General features: G+C 50.5%; 1 protein-coding gene across 3 annotated transcripts in view; it reads left to right on the top strand.

Moving 5' to 3' along the window:
* Positions 1-26,668, top strand: part of HSF1 (heat shock transcription factor 1) — a 94,828-nt gene that overhangs the window by 58,164 nt on the left and 9,996 nt on the right. For 2 of the 3 annotated variants that reach the window (XM_078851386.1, XM_078851388.1), the window contains exons 5-10: positions 8,001-8,076; positions 8,510-8,571; positions 9,832-9,928; positions 14,539-14,675; positions 17,184-17,408; positions 23,386-23,472. In XM_078851386.1, the coding sequence (XP_078707512.1) occupies positions 8,001-8,076; positions 8,510-8,571; positions 9,832-9,928; positions 14,539-14,675; positions 17,184-17,408; positions 23,386-23,472 (684 nt within the window). The remainder of the gene's footprint in view (positions 1-8,000; positions 8,077-8,509; positions 8,572-9,831; positions 9,929-14,538; positions 14,676-17,183; positions 17,409-23,385; positions 23,473-26,668) is intronic. The other variant, XM_078851387.1, reaches the window with a different exon arrangement.

Genomic DNA, 26,668 nt, shown 5'->3' on the forward strand with positions numbered 1-26,668 from the left:
CCTTAATAACAAATGACTGCCTCCTCTGGCTGCAAGAGATAACAAACATCATTGGCCGTGACTGGCTGAGGTCTCGCTTGGAAGATGATCACAGGCCTCTTGAGGCATGTCTACTCTGCAGCTGGGAGAGCTAGCATGCCAAAAATAGCTGTGTGAATGTTGCAGCATGGGCGGAGACTTGTGCTGGCCACAGGGTTGGCTGTGTTCTTGGCTACCCTGAAACTCCTCTGGTGCTGTACTAGCCACACTGCTATTTTTAGCACACCAGCTCAAGTTCTGCCAACACAGGTCTGCCTGCCTGGGCTGGGAGGCTTGCTCCCAGCTGCAGTGTAGACGTATCCTTGGAGGGGCTGGAGAGCTGGGCTTCTGTATAAAGATGCCAAGTTTTTCTGACTAGACGTGCATGTCTGTCTCTATGCTATGACCATCAGATCTCTGTGAGATGGGAGTAAGCCCAAGCACAAACATATGGGAAGAGAATCTGTTTCTGGGGGGAATTGGTTCTCAGACCCGCTGTGTAAAAATCTGTGTGTGTCTCAGGGTTTTGTTCTGGTGCCCATCACCATCATATCTGATCCCCTTATGTGGCACCAGTTTACACACACTGCACTTTCCTTCCAGCTGAGAAGGGCTGATGTGTTTGTGGACATTATATGTTCTTTTTGAGGAAGACCCAGATAATTCTAGCCAGCTTCTCTGAATGCGAACATGTTTCACGTTACTTGTTCATTGGCTGCAGTAGCTCCTGCCTTTAGACATAGAGGGTACACAAGGGACAAGCAGTTCAGTTTGGTAAAAGAGCTAGAGAGTTGCTTATTCTTCAAGTAGTGTCCCTAAGTGTGCTCCACTGTAGGTCTGTGTGTGTGTGCCCCCACGCTGCTGATCAGAGAATTTCAATAGCAGTCTGTCCCACCTGCACATGCGTGGCTCCCTGCCTGCGATGGGGCTAGGCATTCCCTCCTCAGTTCCTTCTCAGGTTTCGCTGTAGCTCACGAAAGCTTATGCGCAAATAAATTGGTTAGTCTCTAAGGTGCCACAAGTACTCCTTTTCTTTTTGCAAATTCCTTCTCAGTTGCCCCAGCTAGAGACTCTGTTCACAGATCATTAACTCCCTATAGTTTTGCAAATTTTAGCTCTATTTGAAGCCTTTTTTTCTTTTTTGTACTATGTTTTAGTTGGCCGTGCCAAAAAAGAAAAGAGAAGAAGGGGTTTGCCTTTCTCCAACCCCACTGTGGGGGGACCTGGACAAGGGTATGCCTGGCTCTCCAGGCTTCAAAAAATGCCTTAACTGCAAAGAATCCATCCTAGTGATGGAGGGACATTCACAGTGCATTCGCTGCCTGGGGGGGAAAGCTCAATCCACAGAAGTGTGGTTGGTCCCAGCAGTTAAAACCCATGTCCAGGAAGGACAGAGAGAATTCCTGCTCATGGAATCAGCCCTTCAACCTCCTGAGTCCCAGCGAGAGCTGTCACCGCAACCTTCTATGTTGAAGGCAGGTGATCCCAAGAAGACGAGCCACTCACTCAAGACCGCTAAGAAAAGGGCTGTGAGACCCCATAGAGAGCCACAATCAAGCTGTAAACGATCTCCTGCTCTGTGGGTGTCATTGGTACTGATGGTGCCAAAGCTTCTGGAGTTGGTACCCAAGGCATGTGACGTACCGAGCTGACAGAGCAAGTCGCTCTGCCCAAAGACTTGATGGGTACAGGCAAAGAAGTACCGGTACCTCAGGGGCATGAAAAGCATAGAAGATCCGTCCCGGGGAAGGCTACATCAACCTGGTCATGGGCACCAGCACCGACGGACCACATGACTAGGTCTGCGTCTCCAATTCCATCAGTACCAGCCTCTCAGCACCGACAGCCACTGGCACAGATGGAAATCAGCCAGTGCAGACGACAGTGCGCAACGGTTCTCTCCGTATCCGACGCACCAGACTCGCCCCTATTCAGTACCGGGGTTCCGGTGCCAAGTTCTCCCAGAGCATTAGACTCAGTGACATCTCCATGCCACATACCACGTTTCTCCTCATCAGAGTCAGATAGTGCACGAGAGGACTTGGGTTCCCACCGTTCATCCTACCCACCATATGGGTCCCAATTTCACCATGGACTCCAGGTGTACCACCTGCCCACCCCTTAACCTCCATGGTTTGGGCAGCCATGGTACCAGCCACCAGCCTCCAACCCTCAATGGCCGTACTGGGACCTATGGCAGGCCCAAAGGCAACAAGCTTCCCAGCCCCGTGGTGTGGCATACCAACAGGCAAGGAGGCAGCCTCCTTCATCTGCAGTGTCAAAGGTGTCGGAACCTCCTGAGCTATTGGGGAAATGGAAACTGAGGCAGAGAAGGAAGACACTTCTCATGCCCATCTTTCATCGCCCTCATCTGATGAGGCGGTGATGTCCCCTCTGCCATCCATGGCGGATGATTTTAAGTCATTCCAGGACTTAGCTCAGGGGGTGGCAGAAGCCCTGCAAATACAGCTGCACCAAGTGACTGAGCCGCACCACATACTGGTGGACATTCTACACTCTTTCACCTCTGCCAGAGTGGCCCTCCCAGTTAGTGAGGCACTCCTGGATCCTGCCAGAGTTATGTGGCAGACCCCTGCGTCCATTCCACTGAAATGCAAGCAGGTGGATAAAAAGTATTATGTGCTGGCAAAGGGCAAAGAATTCTTACTTTCCCGCCTACCTACAAATTCCATCCTTGTGGATGCGGTTAATTCTAGGAGCTGCCAATACCAGTTTAAATCCACCCCGTGTGACTGAGACAGGAAACATTTGGACCTGTTTGGCAGAAAAGCATATTCATCAGCCACTCTTCAGTTCTGGGTAGCAAATTACCAGGCCTTGTTAGCCAAATATAACTACCAGAACTATGTGAAACTAGGTTCTTTTATTGATCAGCTCCTGAACTCCCACAAAGACCAATTTAGGGCCATAATTAAGAGGGCCAGCTGATGGCAAAAAGTCTCTCCAATCCTCATGAGACGCAGCAGACATGGTGGCATGTTCAATTTCTATGGCTGTGATTGAGAAGGGCTTTGCGACTGCATTTGTCTGGCTTCCCTAAAGAGGTCCAAACCACGGTGGCAGACCTTTCCTTTGAGGGAACAAAGCTGTTCGCCAAAAAGAAAGACCCGTCCCTGCACATGTTGAAGGATTTTGGGGCGACTCTTCAATCCCTAGGGATATACACGGTGGCCTACAAGAGAAAATACAGCCCTCCGCCACAGTTTAAGCCCCGGTCATTGCAGTACACCTCTCAGTACTCATCATAGAGATCTTATGAGCTACAGAGAAAGAAATCTAAGTTCCCCAAGCGAAAGCAATCAGGACCGCAACTGACTTCGTTTCAGCCCTCAATCTCGAAGTGGCAGTTTTGATGGGTTGGTCAAGGTGCCGCTCTCCTTGCTACCTTACACTGGGAAACCCCACTCCCCCCTTTAGAGACTGCCTTACCCAATTCCGCATCACCTGGCGATAGATAACCTCCGACAAGTGGGTGTTGAAAATGATCTAGAATGGATATGCCATCCACTTCTTCTCCCATCCCCCTCCCAAACACCCTTCCCCATCCCTCATCAGCGACCCTTCTCACAATAGTCTACTATGTCAAGAGGTAACCATCTCAGCATAGGAACTATAGAGCCGGTGCTGGTACATCGCAGAGGCAAAGGCTTCTACTCTTTACTTTTTGATACCAAAGAAAAACGAAGGTTGGAGACCCATATTGGACCTCAGAGTGCTCAACAAAGTGCAAAAATTCAAGATGGTCACCCTATCAACGATCATCCCTGCAATAGAAGAAAGAGATTTGTTCTCGGCCCTCAACCTTCAGGACATACTTCCGCACTTCTATCATACCAAGTCACAGGCATTACCTCAGATTCACGCTGGGCCAGGACCACTACCAGTACAGAGCACTCCTTTTTGGCCTCTCATCGGCCCCCAGGGTGTTCTCCAAGGTCCTCTCGGTAATATCAGCCCACTTATGCTCTCAGGGCATAATGATTTATCCTTACCTAAACAATTGCCTTCTCACAGCACGGTCCTTCAAAGAGGCTCAACGGGTCACTCAGAAATGGGACCTGTTTCTGAATCTGGGTCTACAGATCAACGAACAAAAATTGACCTTAATACCGGTGCAGAGACTAGAATTCATAGGAGCTGACCTCAACTCAGGCAAAGGCACTCCTCCCACATCACAGATTTCTCAATCTTTCCATGTTGATAGAGACAAGTGCAAGCCAGCCCCCAAACTTCGGCCAAGCATTGCATCCAGCTTCTGGGACACATGGCTGTGGGCCCATCTGTTATTCCTCGTGCCAGATTATGCATGAGATGCCTTCAAGCATGGTTACATTCAGTATACAAGCCAAACAGAGACAAGCGGGTCTCTCTGTTAGCTCACTGAAGGTTCATTTAGCAACAGTCGCAACCTTCCACCAACAGGTAGATGGCTACTCAGTCTTTTCCCACACAACTATGAAGAGGTTTCTTACAGGCATAGCAAACCTCTTCCCACAACCCAGGCCCCCACTCTCCAATGGGACCTCAATCTAAGGTTTAAAAGGTTGACTAGACCACCATTTGAACCCATGGCCACTTGTTCACTAACTTACCTTTCCATGAAGGCGCCATTCCACTTCACCATCACTTCAGCCAGAAGGGTAGGGCAGATGGCAGCCTTGATGGCACATCCCCCTTTTATTGTGTTCTTCCTTGACAAGGTCACACTCAGACCGCATCTGAAGTTTGGCCCTAAAGTGACTTCTGCATTTCACATGAATCAACTTATTGAGCTTCCCACAGTTTATCCCAAACCTCGTGAGCACAACAGGGAGGCCATCCTCCGTACGCTCCACGTGAGAAGAGCCTTGGCCTTATATTTGGATAGAACAAAGAAAGGCCTTTAGAAAATCTCTGAGACTCTTCCTCTCTGTTGCAGATAGATTGAAAGATGCAGCGATCTCAGCACAGTGGCTCTCCAGCTGGGTCTCTGGCTGTATTAAACTCTGCTGCCAACTCCATGCAGTAGCACCCTCATCTTTGATATGCATGCATTCCACGAGATCAGTCTCCTTACCAATTGCCTTCTCCAAGGGTATTTCTATAACTGAGCTCTGCAGAGCAGCTACCTGGGCATCTGTGCATACCTTTTCAGAACACAATGCCATTCTGGGGGATTCGGCTACAGACACCCAATTCAGTGCCACAGTACTGTCCTCTACATCAGACTTGAGTCAGACGTCCCAGCCTCCAGTGGTCAGCACTGCTCGGGAGTCACCGACAGTGGAGCCACCCATAGGGACAGGAAGAAGAAGAAGAAGTTACTCACCTTGTGCCCAAATGATGGTTCTTAGAGATGTGTGTCCCTATGGGTGCTCCATGACCCACCCTCCTCCCCTCTTCTTTGGAGTTCCACTGTTGGAGTCTTCAGTTGAGAAGGAACTGAGGTGGGAATGCCTTCACATGCTGGCTAGCCTTGTGGCAGGCGGGGAACCATGCGGGCGGGACAGGCTGCTATTGAAATTCTCCAGTCAGCAGCGTGGGGGCGCACGCACACCAACAGTGGAGCCCCCGTAGGGACACACGTCTCTAAGAACCATTGTTACTGCGCACAGTAACTTCCTCCCTTTGTAAAGGTCCGGATGGCACCGCTCTGTCTAACTCTGTCATGGAGCTGAGTCACAACTCCCTTGTACAGATAGCCCTGGGACACGCAAGCCGTCCTTGAATTCGAAATGCTACCCCTGAGCTCCTTACCCAGTGGTCTTAAATACAAAGCATGTGACCCAAGGCTGGAGTGCTCCCCGGGGAGCAGTGTTTTAAAAGTTCCAGGTGCAGAGAGGGGCTGAGTTTATGTAGTTCTATAAAATATTGTAGAAATAAAACACTTCTAAGATCTTTTAATAACCCCTGAAATGAAATGTTTAAAACTGGCCCTTATAAACTCTTCACCAGGATTTAATTGCCTCATAAAAGACTGTGCTAAAGAAAGGATTAAAGCACTTTCTCCTGCTTTCAAATCATTTTAACTGTTTGTGAGCCTTTCTCTAGCTGTTTCTCACTCTTTTCCCCCATCTTTCATTATTTCTCACTAGTTTTGGCCTGTAGGACCTTAGCCTTCATTGCATTGCTTAGATGTGTCTCAGGCATTGTGGGCAGGAACCATTCCTGGAATGTGTCCTTGGTTCAAGCTGTCTGAACATTTGAAGCTCAGCACTCAAAGTGGGATTGCAGGTTCTTCCCTTGACTTTCAGGCTCCGAGAATAGGAAAGATGCCAATGCTAAGAGCTGAGCAAACCCCAGAAGCTGCTTCCTGCGCGGGTTTGGGTCTAGCTGCCACAGTCAGATTATTCCCTGTGTTTTCACCCCCTCAAATGTGCTGTGTCAAGGAAAATGTGGGCTCTTTACAGACCCTTTCCAGAAGCTGTTCACAGACGCTCTGTGGGTAAGTCAACACTGCGATTAAAAAAAAACCCAGCACCAAGTCTGAGAGCCCTGGTCAGCTGACTTGGGCTTGGGCTCTGGGGCTAAAAACTGCATTGTAGGTATTCGGGCTCAGGCTGGAGTCCAGGCTCTGAGATCTTCTGCAGCAGGCGCAGCTGTGCCCTGGGTCTTTTATTGCAGTGTAGACGTATTGGGGGCCTGGACTGGAGGGCTCCTGCACTAAAGGTCTGACAATTCCAGCACACAGCTGACCCGTACCTGAAAGACCTGCAACTGCTCCACTGGCAAGGGAAGTTTAATGTGACAGGCAGCAGCCATTCCTGGGTCAGTCACCCTGATCACCCCACCCCGAACACATAGAGTCTCCTCACATACTGAGAGAATGAGCTCCTTAGACTTCTGAACTGCATTTTAGGTCACACTGTGTTTGCTGGAAATGTTGTGTTCTCCTGACTTTAGTTCTAAGAGAAGCTGTTATGTGCTGTGTAATAGGTTTAAGTCCCTTGTCCTGGCCTCGAAGCCTGTACAGATTTAATTAACTGTCTGATAAAACTGGGTCTGTTCTCGTTACCTGTGTACTGTAAAATGTCTAATCCTTCGGTAAATCTTACTAAGCTCCTTGCCTCTGAGATAGTTTGTGGCATTGAGTTGCACAAGCTGTGTGATACAAGTAGTATGTTCCTCTTATCAGTGTTATATTTGCCATCTTTCAATTTCACTGAGTCCCTTTGTTCTTGTATTACAGTAAAGTACAAATAGGAGCCCATGATTTACCTTCCCTATCTCCCTCAATTTTCTATAGAGCTTTATTGTGTCCCCCCCTTATTCCTGTCCTTCCCAAAGTCTCCCAGTCTTTCTATGGTCTCTTTGGCTATATCTGCACTACACAGCTTTTAGTGGCATGACTGTCGCCAGAACCGGGCCACTAAAAGTCACGCAGTGTAACCACTGTTTGTCAGCTCTGCTGCTGACAAAATACTTCTACCCCCAACGAGTGGCGTTTGTGTTGTTGGCAGGAGATCACTCCTGCTGCCAATGCACTGTTTACACTGGCACTTGTCGCGGCAAAACTTTTGTCTTTCGGGGCGGGAGGGTTAACACCTCTGAAAGACAAAAGTTTTGTCCTTCAGTTACCAGTGTAGACATAGCCTTTGTGTGTAAGTCTCTTTAGGCCTCTGATTGCTTATATCACCCGTTTGTGAACCCTTCTGTTTCCACTGCTTCTTTTTTGAGATGAGCACATGCTACAGGGATGGGAACAGCTAAACAAAAAGTGCAGACATTTTAAAATACGAATATATCTATTTGCCCACATGTGCGAGTCTAGCGTCACTGTAGTTTCACTGCAAGTAACAAATGGCAGAGCAAAATTAGTGAAGAAAAAAAAGTTCCTCCCATGTCCCCAAGAGCTTGTAAATGAGCTGGTATCTGGAGATACCTGCAGTCCTGCTACAGCTTTCCCAGCACTTCCCCAGGATCAGCTTGTTCTGCCCCAAAAGCAGCGCTTTGCAGTCTGATGGCTTTCTCCTTCCTTGCAGTGAGAATGAGGCATTGTGGAGGGAAGTGGCCAGCTTGAGGCAGAAACATGCCCAGCAGCAGAAAGTCGTCAATAAGGTAAATCTAGCCAGCTCCCCGCTCCCTGAAAACACAGAAGGACCCGAGCTACCCTCAGCAGTAGGGTTGCCTGGTGTTGCAGTGGGCTGTCTCGGGGCCAGAGAAGGGAACTGGAACAGCAGAGGTACTAGTTCTAGTTCGGACGAGTAGATTCTGAGGCACCATGAATATCAGCAGCCCGTGACCAGAAGACAAGTCCTTGCCTGGCATGTTATAAAGTGGAATTGAATTGACTGCTGGTGTATTTTCCCCTGCAACCCCAGTGTCATTCTACAGACCATCACAAGTACTCAGCAGTCTGCCCCATTTCCAGCTTGTCCTCTTCTGACACTGCTTTGAACCCCTTGGCAAGGGATCTTAGCTATTGATTTTATCGTCTTTCGCAGGCTACTGTATGCATTGTGATAACAGGAGTTCTTTTTTCTCCCCACAGCTTATCCAGTTCTTGATTTCATTGGTGCAGTCAAACCGTATCCTCGGGGTGAAGAGAAAGATGTAAGTCTATGTTCAGACATTGAGATACAGATTCCCTGTGGGAAAGGCAGGAGAGTGCTTCAGAACAGTGACTGGGAAGGGATTCCTCCGTGATCCCACCCCTCTGTCACTTCTGGAGCATGTTTCCCAGTGTGGTAGAACTGGACAAGAGTCCCTGGCATCGAGTCAGCATCCAGCCACACTTCACAGCTAGAGGGCAGCTCACAATGCCACCCACCCCAGGGAGCTAACCAAGCCTCTGCTACTAATCCAGCGGGGTTTGCAAACCAAGCCACACAGAATCCCTCCTGAACCCGTTTCACTCATCAACTGCTGTAACCAATGAGGCTGCAAAGTAAAAAGCTGATAACGGCTGTGGTCTTACAAGCCTCAAATGATGATTCTTTATTCAGCAGTAGTGCCCAAGGTACGCTGAGTGCTTTCTGACCACGCAGGGAGAGCCCCAAGGAGCTCACGCTCTGAGAGGATACGAAGTGCCGGCAGAAGTGAACAGGGTGGTGGGTGGCACCAGTTGAGCTGTCCTAGGAGCAGTAGGACGGTGGAACGGAGCTGAAGCAGAGCAGGGCGCCAGCGTTGCTGATGTGAGACTCCATGAAGATGTGTTCAGAAGCTGCAAGGGTGTGCTCAGAGGGCAGGGTGCTTTGAAGCTTTGCCCAGCAGGCCTGGGTGAAGGAAACTAGCGAGGGCCCCTGCGACATGGTGTTCATTTGCAAAGCATTTCACTCCTTATGTTCTGAATTGTACACGTGACTTTTCCCAGCTAGATTTGGAGCTGCAGAGAGGCCCAGTTCCCCTTACAGCATCACTGCTCCCAAAGTAGAGCTGAAGGGGCTGTGCATGCTCCCCAGTGCTCCTCCGTACTCGCTTGGAGGTGTTGCTGTTTATGGTCATCTAAAGAGGGTAAAGTCTTACCACAGGCACACAAATCGGGACCTCTCGGCGTATAAGGTGCTAGCTACCCTGAGGACTCAGAGAGCGGCATTCAGAAGACTGATAATAATGGCAAACCACTTGCTTTGCTATTTGTGGAGAGCCACCGTGTGATGCATTGGATTTGCTGCATGCCCTTATCTTCCCTGCTCTGCAGTACTGTACTTAGGCCCCACACTCCACTGCCAGTCACAGGGTTTCCATGCCCAGGGCAGCCAGATGTATGCTGGGTCCGTGGGTCACCTGGCTAATGTCTGACCCTGTGTTCTCAGGGAGATGCAGCACCTGGAGTCCTGTAATGCTCTTATGGGTGTTGGGTTTCTCTTGCAGCCCCCTGATGTTGAACGACAGCGGTTCAGCACATTCCATGCCTAAATACAGTCGACAGTACTCTTTGGAGCATGTCCACGGTTCATCCCCATACGCAGTAAGTGCTCTGTGCGCACCTGGTCCTGGAGAGAGGGGACGAGGGCAGAGCTGTGTGGGGAAGGAGGGGTCATCTGTGGCGCCTCCAGCTGGCCTCTTCTTTACGCTGCAGTTTGCTCAGGAGATTTTTGTGTTATTTGGCAGGAGAGCAAAGTGACGGGTGTGCTTTGTAGCCTACCGAGAGGGGGTTTTAGTCTGTAGCTAACTCAGAAGCAGAACATGGCAGGAGTGAACATGTGCCGTGCAAACTGACACCAACCGAGTTCATCAACACCTAGCGGTGGGTTGCCTCGTTCATCTCTGCTGACCTGGGTTCACCTTTGTTTTTTGTCACAAACTAAGTGCATTTGGTATCAAACAATTCCCTGCTGAATGTTTGCTCCCATTTCCAACTCGTCACGCACTCGCATAGCTGGGGTTTGTCCTCTGGACACCAGCCGTCAGGATTGAGAGCATTGTAGAGCCTTGGTGACGACCAGGCCTGGAATAGGGGGGTTCCATGGGTCAGAACTGAGGCGTTCATGAGGGGGGCCGCAGGGGTGACCTGGACTGGAGTGTGAGGAGTGGAGCAAAAGCAGTAGGCAGCTGTGCTCAGTCCCTGGTACTCGATCAGTAGGGCTATATGATATTAAACCCTTTCGATCCCAGAGCATGCAGTAACCTTTCCAAAGGGACCTCAGGAGGTCATCTAGTCCAACCCCCTGCTCAAAGCAGGACCAATCCCCAACTAAATCATCCCAGCCAGGACTTTATCAAGCCTGATCTTAAAAACTTCAAAGGAAGGAGATTCCACCACCTCCCTAAGGAAGCCATTCCAGTGCTTTACCACCCTCCTAGTGAAAAAGTTTTTCCTGATATCCAACCTAAATCTCCCCCACTGCCACTTGAGACCATTACTCCTTGTTCTGTCATCTGCTACCACTGAGAACAGTCTAGATCCATCCTCTTTGGAACTCCCTTTCAGGTAGTTGAAAGCAGCTATCAAATCCCCCCTCAGTCTTCTCTTCCGCAGACTAAACAATCCCAGTTCCCTCAGCCTCTCCTCATAAGTCATGTGTTCCAGTCCCCTAATCATTTTTGTTGCCCTCCGCTGGATGTTTTCCAATTTTTCCACATCCTTCTTGTAGTGTGGGGCCCAAAACTGGACACAGTACTCCAGATGAGGCCTCACCAATGTCAAATAGAGGGGAACGATTACATCCCTCGATCTCCTCGTTCCGGTGTGAGAGGGGAATGTCACCCATCCAAAGCCCACACAGGTAGCTTTCAACACAGGACACTTGTTTCAGGCCTTGACTTCTGTTGCTGAGTTTGGATGCCAGGCGCTTTGGCCAGCTACCTGGCTCCATGGTGCACCGCAGGCAGGTCCCCCAGAGGGACCCATCAGGAGCCAGCACATGGGAAGCTTCGTCATTGCTTATTTTCTGGATGGGCCTTTAATTTGCTGTTGGATTCCTGAAAGTCCCTAATTCTTGTCTCTCCTTTCCCATCCACTTTTCATCCATCCATCCCTTTGATGTCCTGCTTTCCATCTATCATCCTCTGGCCAAGGCGTACTGGACAGGGTTCTCTTCAGTGGACTTGCATACCCATAAAGAAAAGGAGTACTAGTGGCACCTTAGAGACTAACCAGTTTATTTGAGCATGAGTTTTCGTGAGCTACAGCTCACTTCATCGGATGCATTCAGCTGTAGCTCACGAAAGCTTATGCTCAAATAAATTGGTTAGTCTCTAAGGTGCCACTAGTCCTCCTTTTCTTTTTGTGAATACTGACTAACACGGCTGCTACTCTGAAACTTGCCTACCCATGTTACTGCGGGGTAAGCAGGGTATGGCTCTCCAGCATACCAGCTTGCCATGCAGTAACATCCCAAATCCACCAATCATGGTCCTTAATTCTCTTTTGAATGGGCAGTGCCCCCACCCCCATCATTCCCTTCTTTCCAGGCCTAGAGCTATGTACATTGCTTCTGCTGCAGCCCCCCCTCCCACCCCAGCCAGAGAAAGAGAGACAGGATCCTGTGTATTTGGATTCCCCTTTTAGCCTATTCACATTCACACATGATTGACACCTAATTGGTATGACAGTGCACTGAATTTCTGAGCGTAATTAACTGCCCTTTGTCCTGGAGTGCAGGGTCTCATTAAACGTGTGGTGGGGTTGGGCTCTATGTGGGAATTAGAGGTTTCCTCCTGTCTGTTCGCAGCTGAAGAGCCCTAATCAAGTTCATTTGCTGATAGAGTTAATTGGCTTCGGTGTTGATTGCTTTTCCGGGGAGCTGTGATAAAACTCAATCACCTTGTGCCTTTGATTGCTTCTGGGATAGTGTAATTAGTTAAATCGGTGCATCCCCTGGTGCGGCCACTCTTGATTCCAGAGGTGCCCTGTTTCAGTTTGTTTTAAATCAGAGTGCCCACACCATGGGGTTTGCCCTAATTATGCTCAGGGCCTGTGTCTGGGCCCCACCTGTCTAGCATGAGGGAGCCAAATGGCAAACATCCTTTGGGCAAAACTGCCAGGCAGCATTTACGACCAGCCCACTTCTTGGTACTGTGCTGTGAACATTGTACTGCTGGAAGGGAGGGTTACAGCCGTGGTTAGAGACTAGCATCAGTTTCCAACAGCTCCGCTACCCCATAGTCCTGCCCCTGCCACCCTCCACAGGATTGAGTCCCATTCATTCTTTCCTGTTGTTAAAGCAAAATAAAAGGTGTCCGAGAAGCTGAATAATAATGTATGTCCTGCAGCATTATGGGGACAGCAGACTGAACACCAGGCTCGTGTCACTGAACAACCCAAGGGCCCAGAGGGGAAAGTTATTGCACTAACTTCGTGTGTGTGCACGCAGCCACTCAGACTCACGCAGCTCTCCTTGTAGCTTGTTACCTGACCCAGTTTTCCACCCCAGAACCAAAAACATAGCCCTATTCAAAATTCTACCCTGCACTTAGACCCTCCCGTGGGGAGTTTGTGTGTTCCCATTCCAACCCCCTCCTAGCCCTGTACCCTGCAGTTCGACACCCCGCCCCCCACCCTCCCCATGGGGAGTTTCTGTGTTCTCATTCCCACCTCCTCCTAGCCCTGTTACCGCCTTTGAAATGTGTCCGTATTCTTACATTCAGCAAACACTTAAGCAAAGCCAGCAGGAGCTGTTCCAAGCGTTACAGGATTGGCCCAATTATGAGAAACACAGCTGGCCATCTTCTCTCAAGCTCAAGTGTTTATGACTTTCTACTCAAAGCAGAAGTGATGGGTGAGCAGCTCTTCTGAGCCACCTGTACCGTGCACTCAGGTTCCGAGTGGCAATGCCCTCACTCACACTGTTCCCATCCACACTGTGGCTTGCTCATTGACCATCGCCAAGTCGGGAGGCATATGCACACAAACCTCTCGCATGGTCCAAGGACTGCCCGGGGCAGTTCCTGGGGCAGAGGGTCTGCAGAATACCTGCTCCACGTGATTCTCTCTAACACTTCCACAGCTCCCACCAACACAGAGGCATCTGAGCACCTAATAAGGAGGCCACCAGAATGACAAGCTGTTGTTTGATATTCATATTATGAGGGTGTCGAGAAGCCCTGACCAGAGCTGGGACCCCATTGAACTAGACACCGTATGAACACACGTCGAGGTGACACTGGTTCCAAACAGGTTACGGTCTAAGAAGACAAGTGGGAGAGGGAGAAAGCTGAATAGGCTTGGGTTTTTATACATCTGGGTTATTTTAATTAAATACCCTCATGATAAATAATGACTCCTGGTCCTTCCCAACTGCCCGCAGCCTAGCCACCATGCAGTGGCTGATTTCTTTGGGGTCTCAAGAAGGGATATGAAGGAGGAGAGTTAGTGGGCTCATGGGTCATCTCAGGGTAGGTGTGGTAAGCGCCAGAGCTGTTGAATTAGGACACAAGCCGCAGATCCCCCTCTGCCTGCCAGTTTTTTGGGGTGTGCCTGTGTGCACCAGGCAGCTAGAATTTGGTCCATCATTTGATCCGGAGTTTATTTAGCAGCTGAAAAGGTGCCTTAAGTAAAAAGCCCCTACATCCTTACTCCCTGGCTGAGACTCCTGCACTTGCGAGGGGATCCAGGTTCACTCAGTCTCCTCACTAGTAAATCCCTCCTTCCATGGGATTGCCTTTCAGTGTTGCTATCTCACAGTTTGGTGGCAAGACTCACAATAGTTGATATTTCTTAAAGCCCCAACTCCCTGAGGCAGGTGAATATGTGAGAATCTCAGCTGGCATCGAAACATAAAAGGAAGCTTTTAGCTCTCTCGGCTGCAGAGAAAAACTGGAAAATGTGTGAACTCTAAAGGCCCAAACTCCAGAAGGAACCCAACATGTTGTGTGCATCAAAGATCTCGTGATTTTTAAGTCAGTTTAATGATTTTTAGGGCAACGTCCTGATTTTTTAATGCTGGAGACTGCCAGCACGGGCTTTTATTGAGATAGGACCCCCGCCTTGGTCTTCACAATCGGCTGTGAGCTCTCTGTACTCTTACACACAGTGGCAATTCTTGCACCTCCCTCTCACAGGCTGCGTGCCTGGTAATGGGACTATTCATGTGTGCCTGTCACATGACTTCACTAATGCTCTGATTGTTATTTCAGGCTTCTTCCCCGGCATACAGCGGCTCCAATCTGTACTCCCCGGATTCTTCAGCCAACTCTGGTCCCATTATCTCCGATGTGACGGAACTAGCCCAGTCCAGCCCCTCAGCTTCCCCCAGTGGCAGTCTCGATGAAAGGTATCTGTGTGAAGAGCATGAGTTTGGATTGTGGAACACCAGCTCGGGTGTGGGTCTCTCGCAGTAGGGAGTTGCAGCAAGAAACCGGTGTCACCCTTGGAGCTGCTGTGTTAGGGAGGCATTCCCTTCGAGCCTGTTCCCACTGACCCTGCTGGGAGTTGGACCAGGTGCTTCGGGCCTTTCTTACTCAGGACACTGCTTGCCCCACAGATTCTTGTTTTAGTTTCAGTCTTTTGTTTGATTAATGGAAGATGCCAAAGTCACTCCTGTTTCCTTGATCTAATCAGAGTCCTGGTCCACACTTCAAATTTATGCTGGCAAAGCTGTGTCGGACCAGGGTGGGAAAAACCACAACCTCTAGCACTGCAGCTGTGTTGGCGAATCCGCCAGCGCAGACGCCGCTGTGGCGACAGAAGAGTGCTTCTGCCGGCATAGCTAACGTTGTCTGGGGAGGTGGTGTTCCTCCACTGGCAGGAGAGCTCCAGGTGTCGCTCTACGCAGCAGCTCTGCGAGGGGGCTAGGCCAGCATAAGCTCTGCAGTGTCGATGCAGCCTGAACCCTGCTGTTCTGGAACAGTTATCGGGCTGTCCTCTCAGGCCTCTGGGAAGCACTGACGTGCTTGCTCAGTGACTAGAGTGCACGAATCAGCAGCACTCCTTGTGACGGTGTGACGCAGCAGGGAGGGGGGAGTGTTGACCTGGGAATGTGCCCTGGAGATGGGAGACCTGAGAGCCTGTCACCTGAGCCAGGAGGGGGAGGGGGAGGGGGAGGTAACACCTCTGCCCAGGAATGTGGACAGAGGCTGCAGGAGAGAGCCTGCTGGGTGGGTTTAGTTTCAGTTTGGGGCTGGGGAGAGGAACGCAGGGAACCCCAGGGCTGGGGTCTAAGCTCCCTGCTCCCCCAGAAGGACGTGATTGAGGAGTCCTGGTTGTACCCACAAGCTCTGTTGTGGACTGTGTTCCTGTTGTCCAATAAACCTTCTGTTTTACTGGCTGGCTGAGAGTCTCAGTGAATCCCAGGAAGAGGGGGGCAGGGCCTGGACTCCCCCACACTCCGTGACACTCCTGACTATGGGGACAGGGTAAAGACTCACCTTGGCAGTCCAAGCCCCCAGCGTAGGAGGGCGTGGGTTAAAAAGCAGTTGCCTTTCTTCCCAAGTTACTCCTCCTCCTCGGAGAGACAGTGGCTGGGTCATCACCATACAGGAGGACAGGGAGGCTGAGAACCTGAAGCAAATGTATCTGACCTTGGACAGCAAGAAGCTTCCAGCCGGTCCCAGCCCAGAAAAGTCAGGCTGTCTCCTGCCACAAGGCACACAAGAGTCATCCTGGATACTCAGCCAAATCCCGACCTGAGCTCTGTGTGTATGATGCTCCCTGATTCCACTGAGCGCTGCCTGCAGGTGTCCGAGGCAGCTCTTAGTCCTGTATGCCTCCATGCCTGTTCCCTTGTAGCTCAGCCTCTAAGCTGCTATTCCCTGCCACCCCTGCCCAGTGAGATGTCAGGGGCCTGAGCTTCCCCAGCAAGAAATGTCCTCCGTGCTTTAGCACCTGTTCCTCTGCTGACTCCTTTGTTCATCTCTTGTATTCTTGGTGCTGGCACCTCCCCTGCAGTGCTGAATCGCACAGAAATGTTATTTATAGTCTCGCATACACCTCCGCCGAGGGTGACCAGACAGCAAGTGTGAAAAATCAGGACGGCGGTGGGGGGTAGTAGGTACCTATATAAGAAAAAGCCCCAAAATCGGGACTGTCCCTATAAAATCGGGACATCTGGTCACCCTGCCTCCGCCAGGAGCGCTCACCCTTAAATATAGACCATATGTTTGCCTAATTGGCCTTTTATTTGTTCTTTTCTCGCTGCTGTTCCTTCCAGAGCGGCCACTTGAACCACTCACACCCTAATTCAGTCAGTGAGGGAAAGGGATTTCCAGCTGCGGAATTAGGGCTGGTCAGAGAAGCCATCATCCCTCGCGTAAAAACACAGAATCCAAGAAGCAACGACAGTGCTGTTAGGGAGAGAGTGGATCTCAAGCCTTGGCTACACATACCACTACGATCCCTATAGCTTACTCCCAGAGGGAAGGAGAATAAACCGTTCTGGTATATGGCACCTTTATACTGGTGTAACTCCATATGTGCTCGGGGTCGTACCAATGAAACTATTTATGAAAATAATCACAGCCCTAACCAAAATAATTATTCTGCGACTAAATCTGTTTAGGCCTGGTCTTAGACTGGTACACTTACCAGAGGCACAGCTGTAGGGGTTGGAAAGAGAGCACCTGGCAGCCTGTGGCACTGATGCCCAGGGCTTTGCTCTAGGGCACAACCAGCGGAAAACACTTTGCCTTAGTTCACCACCCTAGTTCTGGCTAATCCTGTTTCAGGGACCAGCTCTCTGAGGGAGGCAGTGTCTGGCCCTGGGACTCCTCTGCATGCCATGCGGAGAGCAGAGACTGGCAGACCATTGCTGCCTTGGTGACCATTCTCTTTCTCTTTCTCCAAGGAGCAGCCCTCTGGTTCGTATCAAAGAAGAGCCCCCCAGTCCCACCCCCAGCCCCCAGATAGAGGAGGCCAGCCCTGGGAACCCTCCTGCTGTTGAAACCCCTCTGTCTCCCTCCACCTTCATTGACTCCATCCTCCAGGAGAACGAACCCAGCACCGCTGCCAGCGACAGCATCACGCAGCCTCAGCCCCCAGAAAAGTGCCTCAGCGTTGCCTGCCTCGACAAGTAAGTACCGTTCCAGGACTCCGGCGGGTGCCTGGGCCCAGCTGGCCACATCACAGCTCCACTCGTGAAGTGTTTAAATTGCTAGTCACCGGCTTCCTGAAAACCAGCAGTGCCATGTCTCTGAGCGCCCTGCAGATCCCATTGCTGTCCTGGGTGCAAATAGCCAACGTGGAGTTTATTTTTCTTTCCTATTGCCGCTCTTCTAGGGGCAGTGAGTTCAGGCCGTCACCTGGCCCCACACAGTGATTTAACCCCCAGTGCAGGCGACGTGACCCCTGGCAGGCAGGGGGTACAAGTACCAGGAACGCCAGAGAAAAAGGGGTAGAGTTATTTAGCTAAATAAAATCATTTTGTTCAGATTGCCCATTCCGACAGGGTACAAGTCAGCCACTGTAAAGCCAGCAGGGCTCAGACGACCCAGCATAGGGCCGCAGGACCTCAGCTGCAGAGAACCAGGTAGATCGCAGCTCCCACTTCCTCTTGGGAGCCTGCTGAGGCACGCAGGGCGAGCTTCCTGCCACTCAGCTCAAGATGGAGAAGTGCATGGTGGGAACTGAAGTCTCTCTGGGCTTTACCTCCATATAAAGAGGAGAGCCGCTGTGCGCAGTGGGCTGCCCTGTGGCACCTGCTGCTGTGGTACCCTGTGCTCCTGCCTTTGCTTGTCACAACTCCGCTTTGTGTGGCTAGAGGAAGGAGCCTTGCATAGCCACTCAGGATTGCTCCTCTTGCTCCATGCGTGGCCAGTTCTAGCCCCTCACTCAGCCTCATTACCACGCCTGGATTCAGGTTGCCACTAGACACGCTGGGCTCGGTGGCAGATGGATCATTGCTAGGCAAGAGTTCGCTGGGCTTTGGGGTCCCCTGCCTGCATTACCAAGCAGAGTTCACAAACTTAACACCGGTTTCAGAGTAGCGGCCGTGTTAGTCTGTATTCACAAAAAGAAAAGGAGGACTTGTGGCACCTTAGAGACTAACCAATTTATTTGAGCATGAGCTTTCGTGAGCTACAGCTCACTTCATCGGATGCATACCGTGGAAACCGTCGTTTCCACGGCATGCATCCGATGAAGTGAGCTGTAGCTCACGAAGCTCATGCTCAGATAAATTGGTTAGTCTCTAAGGTGCCACAAGTCCTCCTTTTCTTTTTGCGAATACAGACTAACACGGCTGTTACTCTGAAACCTGCAATTTTGAAAAAGTAAATTTGGTTTCAGAGCACCAGAGGGTGGTAGAGAGCTCTCAGTCCAGGTCTGTCATGGGGACTCACTCTCCTGAGGTGAGACATCATTTCTAGTCACCTGATGAGCTCTGGGTTCTTCAGTGCTTTCAAGTCTTCAGTGTATTTTAGATCCACATGAGGGAGGCCCAAAAAAGAAACCTTAAAGAATCTGATTGTTGTTGTAAAGGTGTATGTGGAGTGCAGAGGTAGCACGGAAGCTGTAATCACTTCCCCAGCAGGTTGTGAACCTGCAACCTTCCTACTTGTCCAGCCATTCTTTGAACATGCCCAGGTCTCCTGTTCCTCCAGGCATTGTTCTGCCAGCACATACTGATGGGCCAGCTAAGCAACAAAAGAGTAATGTTATCCAGAGCAGGAGATCGGAAGTTCTGAGTCTTTATCTCACAGAGTTCAACCCAAATTCAGTGTACCCTATACACTGGAAATTATGAAGACTTCTGTCCTGCTGTCTGCTTGAAGCACAAGGCCATACAGGTTGTTCGTATACATATCACTTCTTGTCAGGGTTCATACAAGAGACACATGGGTTTCTGTAATCATTTTCTGACACTGCTAAACGTTTCCCTGTGAATCTGGTTCCTGCTGTGTCTTCTGAAACTGGCAATCTTGATGTCATTCTGACTGGTGTCAACTTGGGCAGGTGTCAGGCAGTTCAAGGCCAAATCAATCAAATGTTCTGCTTTCATTAGTAATAATTACTCCCCACCAAGAAAATGTTAGCTTAGAGTTAAGGCTGCTGATTCCAGTGATTTAAATAAATATTTTCTTATTCTCACAGTTCAGATCTTGGTTAACAACTGTATTAACAAGTCCCAATAACAACTTTAATTTTGACCTGCAAACATACTTACAAACTCTCCAATGTATGCATCACTAATTTGAGTCTGTCTTGGTCTGTGAATGGTAAAGCCTTAGCAATGGATGTCTGGTAAGAGGAAGAGTTTGTAATTTCGCTTAGATCGGTGTCTCCTGGAAGTCTGAACTGTGACATGAAGTCGTTTATAAGTGGGAGGGATCCAAAACAGGGTCAAAACCAGCTTTACGGGTTTTTAAACGGTTAGTTTATAAGTGATTCAAGCCCCTAAACTACAGAACTGATTCACTTCAAGCTTTCGCAGAACATGTTCCTGGCCCCAAGAGTGAGCGGGGATCACATTTCTTTTCATGTTCACTCGTAGCAGATTAAAATGCAACTTCCACTGAAACATCAAACTCAGCCTTACATTATGGAGTGCCTACAGATGCCTCAGTAATGTATAATGCTTTCTGTGGGCTCTTCCATCTTTGGACAGGACAGGAGCAGCCATATTTTGCCCAGTTGAGGATCACATTGGCCACTTGCCAGGAGTCTAAGGGCTGCACTTAACTTGTGTGAATTGGAACTGGTTGCAGCCACGCTCTGTAATGGAGAGGGGATGTCAGGAGATGAGCATCCCCAGCATCCAGTGTCCTGTCCTAGTAGTAGTGGAAAGCTGCTGAACTCAAGATGTAGCATTGTGTGTTGGGCTCTGTAGTCCCTCAAGGCTGCCTCACCTTTCCCCCCCGCCCCATAATAAGGACGTAGGGGCTCTTAGCTGCATTGTGGAACTCTGAGGCCCATGTTCAGACCATCTGCATCGCAAGGAGTCAGAAAACGCAGGCTTTCCCCCACTTCTTGGCCTGAGGGCAGACTTGTCGCTAGGGAGCACTAGGTTAGAATCCTTGTTGGGACTCAGCAACCCGTTTAGGCACAAAAGAGAACGGGCAGTTCCAGCTGTCTTCAAGCACAGACAGGTGGCTCAACAGAAGCTGTAAATGACCATTTAAAAGAGCTAGACATGCAGTGAGATTGACAGCTGCTGAGTGCTTCTGACTCATTGAGACTTGGCTGCAGGCTCTGAAGGGGCAGGCAAAGAACACAGAGCATCTCTGAACTCTGCCTCAGTGGCAAGTGAGACACGCAGCCGTCCTAGGGTTATTTGAGTGAGGAACACGTGCTGCCTCTTCCTCTAGGCCTCTCCCTTTCTGACTTGTTATTAACCTGCAGGTAACGCTTGGCTCACCTCATCTGTTTGCATCTGGGAAGCTCCATTAGGGAGCATGACAAAATGAAGGAATCTGGCCAGTAAGAGTTCCCAGCCAGTGAAGAATCCCAGAGCACCCCATCACTCAGAACTCGTCTGTCATGTTCGTTTTTTAAGATGATAATACTCTTACTATTATTACCAAGATAATAATACTGTCTCTCATGCAATAACGTGGCAGTGCCCTAGGCCAGTGCCCCATTGTGCTGGACACAGATAAATAGAGACGGTCTGTCCCAAAGAGCCAACAAGCTACATATAAATAATTAAAGGGGAGGGCCATTTATTTTGCAGTCCCCACACGTATCTGGGTTTGGATGGCATTTGCCTTTGCTCCCATGCCTCCCTGCACCCTGTATGCGTTTGAGTTCCTCTGCGTAAGTAGACACCTCATCTGCTGTTATTTCGGAGCTATATAACCTCAGACAGATGAGTTTTCTTCCGAGACCAAGACCTGAGCCTCATTTTCCCTAGTACCAGAATTACACACAAGCCCCCGCCAGGCTGTGTGAGCAGAGTCTCAGTAGGGTTCCAGCAAATGGCCAGGATGCCCAGCGGGAAGGTGTTGAAGCCAGTGCCCGAGTCAGGTTGAGATTCTGAATAGAAACGGGTGAGCTGCTAACTCAAATGTTGGGAATGGGCTGCATTAAATGGGCCACACGATGTTTAGCATGTCCCCAGGGGGAGGTCAGACCCTACTTCAGAGTCTGCTCAATATGCTGTGCTAAGTGACGCCATCTCTCCTGGAGTCCTGTCCTGTGGGCAGAGTTCACCATTCCGTGCTCACTCCTCAGCCTGAGAGACCAAAACAGCTGCATGCACGAGTGAAACGCCTGCATTATACCAAGGGTAGGCAGTAGCTCAGCACCCTTTCCATGAGGCTTCTCTTAAGCTCCCAAGAGTTCGCATGTTGTACTGAGATGCATGTGTCAAGGCAAAGGTGCAGTGATGATAGGAGACCTTAATGTACAGCAGGGGTGTTCAGACTCCTGCATTGAATAAGGCAGTGGCAGCTTACCAGGAATCCTACAGCAGCAGCTAGTTTCTGTTTCATGGAGCAAGTTTCATTTGCCCTCATCTTTAGTAGAGAGGTGCAGCCCACAAGACTGTAGGTCCCAGCATGCGATGCCTCTTCTTGATACAGGCAACCCACGAGAGATCACACTTGTAGAAATCTGCAGGTCACCCCAGAGAACAAGAATGTCACATCTCCATGTTTCAGCTGCCGGTGACTACGCTGCGATGCATGTTATAAAGAGAAAGCTGAGAGTGAAGTTCAGCCCAAACTTAGCCCAGCTGAGGGCCACAAAAGCAACTTCTCCAGAGCAAAGCCTTTTGAATGGAGAAAGATGCTGCCATGTGTATCATTAATGTAGAGCAGGGGTGGGCAAACTACGGCCCACAGACCGGATCCGGCCCCTCAGGGCTTTGGATCCGGCCCGCGGGATTGCACCACTGTCAGAAACAGCTGGTACCACATCCCTGGGGCCCCGGGGGCGGGGAGCAGGGGGGCAGAGGGCTCCGTGCGTTGTCCCCCCCTCCCCCACAGCTCCCATTGGCCAGGAACAGGGAACTGTGGCCAATGGGAGCTTTGGGGGAGGTGCCTGGAGGTGTGGCAAGGGCAGCGCGCAGAGCCCTGTTCCGTGCGCCTTCCCCTCCCCCTTCTCCCCGCCAGGGTCGTGGTGCTGGCCACTTCCCGGCGTTGCGTGGGGCCAGGGCAGGCATGCAGAGATCCTGCCCTGGCCCCGGTGCGTACTGCTGCCGCCCCAGAGCCGCTTTAGGTAAGCAGTGCCGGGCCGGAGCCTGCACCCCGCCCCCCAACTCCCTGCCCTGAGCCCCCTGCTGCACCCTGCACCCCCGTGCACTCCAACCCCCTGCCCTAAGCCCCCTGCTGCACACTGCACCCCCATGCACCCCAACTCCCTGCCCTGAGCCCCCTGTCGTACCCCGCACCCCTCCTGCACCCCAACTCCCTTCCCTGAGCCCCCTCATACACCCCGCACCCCTCCTCTGCCCCAATCCCTTGCCCTGAGCCTGTTCCTGCACACCGCACCCCGCTCCCGCACACCACACTCCCTCCCGTACCCCTGCCCCAGCCCTGCATACAATTTCCCCACCCAGATGTGGCCCTCGGCCCAAAAAGTTTGCCCACCCCGATGTCGAGCTATATCCCAGGGAGGCTACAGCCCATCTTGGCCCAAGCAACCATCCATTCAGATTAAAATGGAGCATCACACGCTGGGCCCTGTGTTCTCAGGGTTGTTGCAGGTCCATCTGAAAGATGGCAAACGCTGTGATCCATGCGTTAGAATTCCCCACTTCAGCCCTTAGCCACCCCTAAGGTACAGCAAACCCACTTCAGAAGTAGTTGTCTGACTGAGAGCCTTCTAACTGAGCATGGCTGTGATGGAATTGTGCTGTCCTCTGGCTTTCTTTTGCGGGGAATGTTCATATTTGTTTTTTATCATCAATAACAGTTTTGTCTCAGCCTTGGAGTTGCTGGGCTGCTCGGGAAAGCCCTGCGATAACTTGGGTGCATGCCACTTTAGCTAAAGCACTAGAGCATGGTTGATTAACTGTTCTGGTCTTTGAAAGTAACAAATGTTTCATTCCTGAAAGTGTCTGATTCTGAGTCTTTTGAATCTAGCATTCCTCTTCTCTTTGTATTTTTCAGTTTGACTCGCACCCCGCAGATGTCAGAAGTCACTCGTCTTTTCCCCAGTTCTTCCTCTTCCTCACTTCATTGCAGATCACAGCAAGGGTTAGCATTTCAATAGCCTGATGTCCCTAGGCATTGCAATTCTGGGCAAGAAAGCAGGGGAACACCGTGCTAAACAGAGAGCTGTCCTTGCTTTGAGGTCAGCTTTCCCTGTAACTAGCTTTTAAGCAGTTCTTTGGAGTCCATATCACAAAAAAACACTACCAAACTTGGCACTAAATGGCAGCCTTGTTGGCCAGCTCATCATAGAGCCTAAGTATTGAATGGGCCGTGGAGACTAACCCCCCTCCTCATCCCTCTGGGTGGTCTTGGCAGGTTGGTGCGGGGAAGCCTGTACTGATGTTGCTGATGCCCTTACCTCTTCGTGGATGACAGAGACAGCCTTAAGGGCTGCTCTTGGGGCCTGGGACATGGGTGGTCGTTCCTTGGGGTTGGAGCAGTCATCGGTACCCAGGAATAGGAACCCAAGGTCGGAGCAGAAGTGGGAGGTCAGGTGCCAGAGTCAAGGCTCTTAGGAAGTTAGGAATGGGGGCCTAGAGTCAGAGCCAGGTTACCTGGAGTGAGGCAAGACAGCAGCAAGGTTGGGTCCAAGCCAGGAGTGATGGCTGGAAACAAGCAGGCATGGCGGTATCGCAGCCATGAGCAAATGCTTTGAGCAGCTGCCAAACTGGTGCTGCTGCTGGGCTTAAGAGCTGGTCTGCTGACTCTTCCCACCAATCGGGCAGCCTGGTATAGCTCGAACGTGCTTGTTAGAGTGCCCAGAGTCTGGCTCTGCTGCAGGACCTGATTCCTGACAGCTGCCAAGCTGGCATCTCTTGCCTGTGTGAAACTCAGTCATACAAAGAATGAATCATTTCACTGGAATCCAGTGTGAGCCCAGGGCTTGAATGATTTCATATAATAGTGAAGGAACAATGAAACTCTCCGCTGCAGCCATCACCATGTACCAAGGTGCGTTGTTAGTGAGACCGTAGGGTAGATGCAAGAGAGATACAGTCTCCTTGGTGTGACGTTAGACAGATTGCCACAGTCTGTCCTGTCTTACTGCGAGCGGAACATCTGCGAGGGAAATTGTTGTAGTGACCAGAAGTAATGCAGATATTTTTCTCTTGGTTCTTAAGTTCAAAGCATTGGAGATACCAGCCTGTATTGAAATGTGCAGTGCCCAAACAGAGTCTTACTTTTAAGCTATTAACAATAAAATATATGTAGATGACAGCTTGTAATTAGTAGAATTAAAGTTTGGAAGGAGGCAAATGTCTAAAGGTGAAGCTAAGATTTGGCTCCTGGCTTTAAGAGCTGCTCATTGCTAAAGCAGTATGTGTTAGCTGTGGTTTACGGAGAACCTAGGCACCAGGCATTGAAGCTTTACAGCTCCACTAGAAAGCCTTGCTATGGTTAGCAAATGTGTTCCCATTACTACAGTAGACTACACAACTTAAAGGAAACAGTGGCAGTAAACAGTGTCTTGTCTTGTGGCAGACACAAGCAAATTAGGGACCTGCTCGTTGAGCACAACACATATAAAAGTCTAGGTGTAGTGCAAAAAAAGAGTGATCATGATGCTGTCATAATGGGCTGACATGTTTAATTGTCTCCCAGGGATGTCCATATCCAAACTTGCTCAGTTTACAAGTCAAAAAAGGTTTTTTCTCCCTGCCAGCCCTGCAAACTCACCGTGGGGACTGAGTCAAGCTGCGTTCTGTCTGCTTCCTACATCAGTAGCAAGACAGACGACTCTATAATCTGACAGTGCATGAGGCAGAACATAAACCCAACTTGCTCTCCTATAGTATGTAGAACAGGGATTGGCAAACTTTTTGGCCCAAGGGTCATATCTGGGTGGGGAAATTGCATGCAGGTCCATGAATGTAGGGCTGGGGCAGGAGGTTGGTGTGCGGGAGGGAGTGCAGGGTGTGGGAGGGGGTGCGGAGTGCGGGAGGGAGCTCAGGGCAGGAGGGCAGGGAGGGGTGCAGAGTACAGGAGGGGGCTCAGAGCAGGGGGTTGGGGTGCAGGAGGGGTGCTGCAGGGGTTTGGGGTGCAAGCTCCCGTCCGGTGCCGCTTACCTGGAGCGGCTCCGGGGTGGCAGCGATGCATAACAGGGCTAAGGTGGGCTCCCTGCCTGCCCTCTGCCCCCCTTCCCCAGGGGCTGCATGGACATGGTGCCAGCCACTTCCAGGAGCGGCGCAGGGCCAGGGCAGGCAGGGAGCCCGTCTTAGCCCTGTGGTGCCATGGGGCTGGCAATCCTGTGGGCCGGATCCAGCCCGCAGGTTGTAGTTTGTAGAACCACCAGCATCAATGCGCGTACCTGCCCACAGAGGGCAGATCTGTTGAATAAGAAGGTGCTATTTTTACATAGCTACTTCTCAGACTATAAGGCAGCCCACACAAAGAGAGACCACACTGCATGCGCTAACCCACATCGCTTCCTCAGATGGAAAATCAGACAGCCAGGGTCTCTCATGAGAGCATGTGTTCTATCTGCCAGGCTGCCCCTGGGAGCCAAGGAGCTGGCGCTGCAGTGAGGTGTGGTATACAGCAAAGGTTTGTTATTCTTATGAGAGAGTTGGCAGTCAGAACAGAAAGAGACAAGAGACTCCTAGCAGTGGTTCCAGTGAAGATGCACTGTTTTATAAAGTGTGTGTGAATGGAGAATGTGACTGGTGAAGCATATCCAGAGCTTTCATTCAAGAAACCTCTGATGGTTCATTTAAGCTTATAAATCTGTATCACTGAAATCATTCCCCTTCTTCTTTACATTAGCTTTTAACTGCTTTCTCTGCACAGTGATTCATGTACCTGGGGACAGACAAACCTACTGTATATTAGTCTGGTTCATTCTCCAAAAATGCAGCTGTTGTTTCATAGCTCTTACTACTGGGTCAGATGGCCTCCAGCCTGAGCCTCCAGGGTGTTCTGCCTCATGTCAGAATTCCCTGTCTCCACTCAGCAATCCTGCAGTTCCAGGCACTCAGCGCTCGCGGTGATGACAGATGCTGTGTCTCACAGCTACTTCTGGCTTTCAGTTTCCAGGAAGAGTGCACACTGCTCTTTTTGCCAGGTGTGTGGATCAGGAACCCTCTTTGCCAGAGGATCCGACATGAACAGGAACTAGTCCCATTTCAGCACTGTCAAAGGAGTCTTCTGACCTTCCTCCCATACTCAGAGGTCAGCATGTGTCTCTCTCCCTTGCCTCTTTTGAGTTCCCTCAGACCATCCCTCTCGAGTTGGCAAGATA

The sequence above is a fragment of the Lepidochelys kempii genome, chromosome 2 (assembly GCF_965140285.1).
Source record: "Lepidochelys kempii isolate rLepKem1 chromosome 2, rLepKem1.hap1, whole genome shotgun sequence".
In the NCBI taxonomy this organism is placed as follows: domain Eukaryota; kingdom Metazoa; phylum Chordata; order Testudines; family Cheloniidae; genus Lepidochelys; species Lepidochelys kempii.